We start from the raw sequence: 3,179 nt of genomic DNA, 5'->3' as shown, positions 1-3,179 counted from the left end.
CTTCCCACATAATACTCTATTGTAAAGAAATTTGACAAATACACAAAGCTTTTCCAATCAAACTCTGCATGATTCTCTAAATGTCATTGCTATCTCGAAATAAATTACTAACGAAATTTATTGGAGCAACTGATGAGGTTGAGAATGTTTCTAGTTCCATCTTGGCTTTGTTGTTGTTGACTGGCACATCTGATAGGCAAGTAAGTGGTTTTGGAGGCATTTGAAGATTATCAATATCTCCTTCAAGCATTTCTAAGACTTTGCTCATTGAAGGCCGATGGTCAGGGCTTAATTGTATACACCAAAGTGCAACTATTGTCATCTTTTTTATCACCTTCCTTTCCTCTTCCACTACTCCTTCCATTTTAAAACATTTTCCTTCATTAAGCTGGTCGTACACCCACTCTGGAAGATAAATTTGGCTTGAGTGTTCTGCATGTTCATCTAAATTTCTCCTTCTGCCATTTCCACAGTAACATCCGAAGCTATAGGACGTCTGCTTTATAAGATACACGACCGATGTTTTTGTATAATAACTCAGGCGCCATGTATCCCAAGGTTCCTCGTGCAGCAGTCAATGAGACTATGCTATGATTAGTCGGATAAAGTTTTGCAAGTCCAAAGTCAGAAACTTTTGGAGTGAAATTCTTGTCTAAAAGAATGTTATGAGGCTTGATATCAAAGTGTAATATTTGCATGTCACAGCCCTGATGTAAGTATTCAATCCCCCTCGCCACCCCAAGAGCTATTTCATATATCTTCTGGTAATCAAGAAATTTATCACTTTTATCAGCGAAAATGTGCTTATCCAAAGATCCATTTGACATGAGATCATAAACAAGAGCTTGTTTCGAGCCTTCAAAGCAAAAACCGATGAGTTGCACTACATTAACATGGTGTATCCTTCCGATACTAGCCATTTCGCTAATAAAATCTTGGCTACGAGTGTTGGACTGCTTTAGAATTTTGATGGCCACTTCCGCCGCTTCGAGCGTTCCTTTGTACACAGAACCATACCCACCTTCACCTAGTTTGTGCTTAAAATTTCTAGTGATCTTCTTAATATTCGAGTAAGAGTACCTTATGGGTGAAAAATTGTTGTGAGCTTCCAAAATTCTTCGATGTTCATGTCCATTGCTAAGTGCCTTCTTTTGTACTTGTAGATTAGAAATATCGCAACAAGTGGCATCCCAATTACGAATTTTGCTACACAAAAATACACTGAGGAAAATATTAATAGGTTAGTATGAGTTCTTTTCTTGAATTATTAAGAACAACTCATTGCGGCTTACCTAGGAGTACAATAATAGCTCCAATTATCCAAATTACAATATCATTCAAGACACCTGCGAAAGGAATGAATGATGTGAGAAGAAAATTGAAGGAAAAGATTTTGGATTACAGAGCTGATGAGAAAACAGAGTAGTAGCAAACTGCTTTGTTTAAGTTGAAGTTTGTCCAAAGAATATGAGAAGTGGATGGGCATTTCCAAATAAATGAAAATGATAAGTTTTGTTTCACATGGATGATAGACAATGCAAGAAACTTCCTTTTCTTTGTTGCGAGTCAACAAATATAGAGGAACAGCGATACTCATTCTTAATTAATCATTAGTTCCTCCTATAGATACATGAATAGAATTCTTAAGGAAATTGTTAACAAATGTCTCTTACGTTATTAGTTAAGTAACTAAATAAGGAGGTGAATAAGAAAAAAAAAGTCTAAACTTTATGCCAAAAAAGAAAAAACTAGTCATGTGGCTGCTCATGATATTCCTTTCTTAATTTTTTGACATCAAGATAGCTTGGAATTATAGTCCAGCAACTCCTACAAGTTTATTTTTAATAAGTAACGCGAAACTCCGGAAACTTTTCATATAAACAAATGTCGACTTATACCAACATGTATTTTCTCCTAAGTTTCTTGGATTTTAAGTATTTTGGAAGAGGAAGTAGCAAGTAAAAGAGTGTACAAGAATCATGCAAAGTAGTCGTAAAATTTCACTGCAGACCGACGCTTACCGCCGTAGTAGTACTTGGATCCGCAAGCCTGGCCTCTGTAGATGCTATAGACATCAAAGAAGCAGAAGAAAGTTCTCTTCACCGAAAATATGTCAAAGCCGATAACAAATCCATCGGCCATGATGTTATGGATTAGCTCATAGTTAAAGCTGTTAATCTCCATCGGCCACTGAACCCACGTCCAGCTGCTAATGGTACAAAAGTCCCTAACATCCGATGCTATTGGATTGATCAGAGCATACGAGCTCCAATTAAATGATGTAGTAGATGAATACAACCCCGTGATGCATGGAGCGGTAGTGATGTATAATGGAGAACTAACCGGCTTTGAACAGTTCAGAATGACTATTGTGCCAACGTCCATGTAGTATTGGTTGTATGGATAGCGAGCGTTCCTGAATTTATATCGGACCGCCAAATGATGGGGGAGAGATGAGCAGTTGCCCTTTTGTAGCCCATCGTCAACCAATCTAATTTCATGAGTGGAGTAATTGATGGATCGTATATAGTACCGGCTTCCATGGAGGTATAAGAAGTGCGATTATCTTCACAAGCCAACTCTATTGCCGCGTTGCCGCATCCCTTCGAGTCACTCCTGAGTCGAAACGGATAGCTTATATTGTGAATGTTACCGCAGGATGCAGCGATGCACTGCCGATTGCTCGGTTTGGCATTGCTGGTCATCACTTGCAAAAGAGCGAGAATGAGCAGCAACACTTGATAGGTATTCATAGAGCTGATAGCAAAGAGAGATCAAAGAAGCAGAAGAGAGAACGGGGAAGAATTGCTTGGTTTGTGAGCGTGGAGGAGGCAGGATATATAAAGACTCAGAAAAGATTGGATCATCTATGAAACAAATTCATTCAAGTCAAGAAGTCGAAGAGGCGCGTCGACCAAGCTGAAGTTTCATTATCAAGTGGGGCGTCGGGCACGGCACGGTGGTCAACCCTAACCGAGACCCACTGTAATCACGTTTTTCTACAGTGCATCTGGAAAATTTACATTTCTAGTGCAATAAAGATAAAGAAATGATATAAATTATTCATATACTCAAGTCTAATATGAAATGTTGTCCCTATATATACATTAATTAGTTTTAACGTGCTTCATGAGCTTTGGTTCAATGTTCAATGCAATCCTTGATATAATCTAAGGACA

General features: G+C 38.3%; 1 protein-coding gene across 1 annotated transcript; it reads right to left on the bottom strand.

The window, feature by feature from the left end:
- Window positions 1-485: 485 nt before the first annotated feature.
- Window positions 486-2,385, bottom strand: LOC104423778 (cysteine-rich receptor-like protein kinase 1). Its single transcript, XM_039302902.1, has 3 exons — window positions 2,022-2,385; window positions 1,293-1,346; window positions 486-856 (listed from the first exon to the last, which is right to left on the bottom strand). Exons 1-3 carry the CDS (start codon window positions 2,383-2,385, stop codon window positions 486-488), a joined length of 789 nt encoding a protein of 262 aa, XP_039158836.1.
- Between the last annotated feature and the right edge of the window lie 794 nt (window positions 2,386-3,179).

Source organism: Eucalyptus grandis, chromosome 10 (genome assembly GCF_016545825.1).
Source record: "Eucalyptus grandis isolate ANBG69807.140 chromosome 10, ASM1654582v1, whole genome shotgun sequence".
Taxonomy (NCBI): domain Eukaryota; kingdom Viridiplantae; phylum Streptophyta; class Magnoliopsida; order Myrtales; family Myrtaceae; genus Eucalyptus; species Eucalyptus grandis.
Note: the sequence above shows the minus strand (reverse complement) of the source record. Positions and strands in the feature narration are given on the sequence as shown.

Coding starts and splice junctions, on each gene's coding strand:
- LOC104423778 (XM_039302902.1), bottom strand. CDS start 2,385: ATGGACGTTGGCACAATAGTCATTCTGAACTGTTCAAAGCCGGTTAGT. Junction 1,347..2,021: donor ATCCAAGTACTACTACGGCG/GTAAGCGTCGGT, acceptor TTCCTTTCGCAG/GTGTCTTGAATGATATTGTA. Junction 857..1,292: donor AGCTATTATTGTACTCCTAG/GTAAGCCGCAAT, acceptor TTTGCTTTGAAG/GCTCGAAACAAGCTCTTGTT.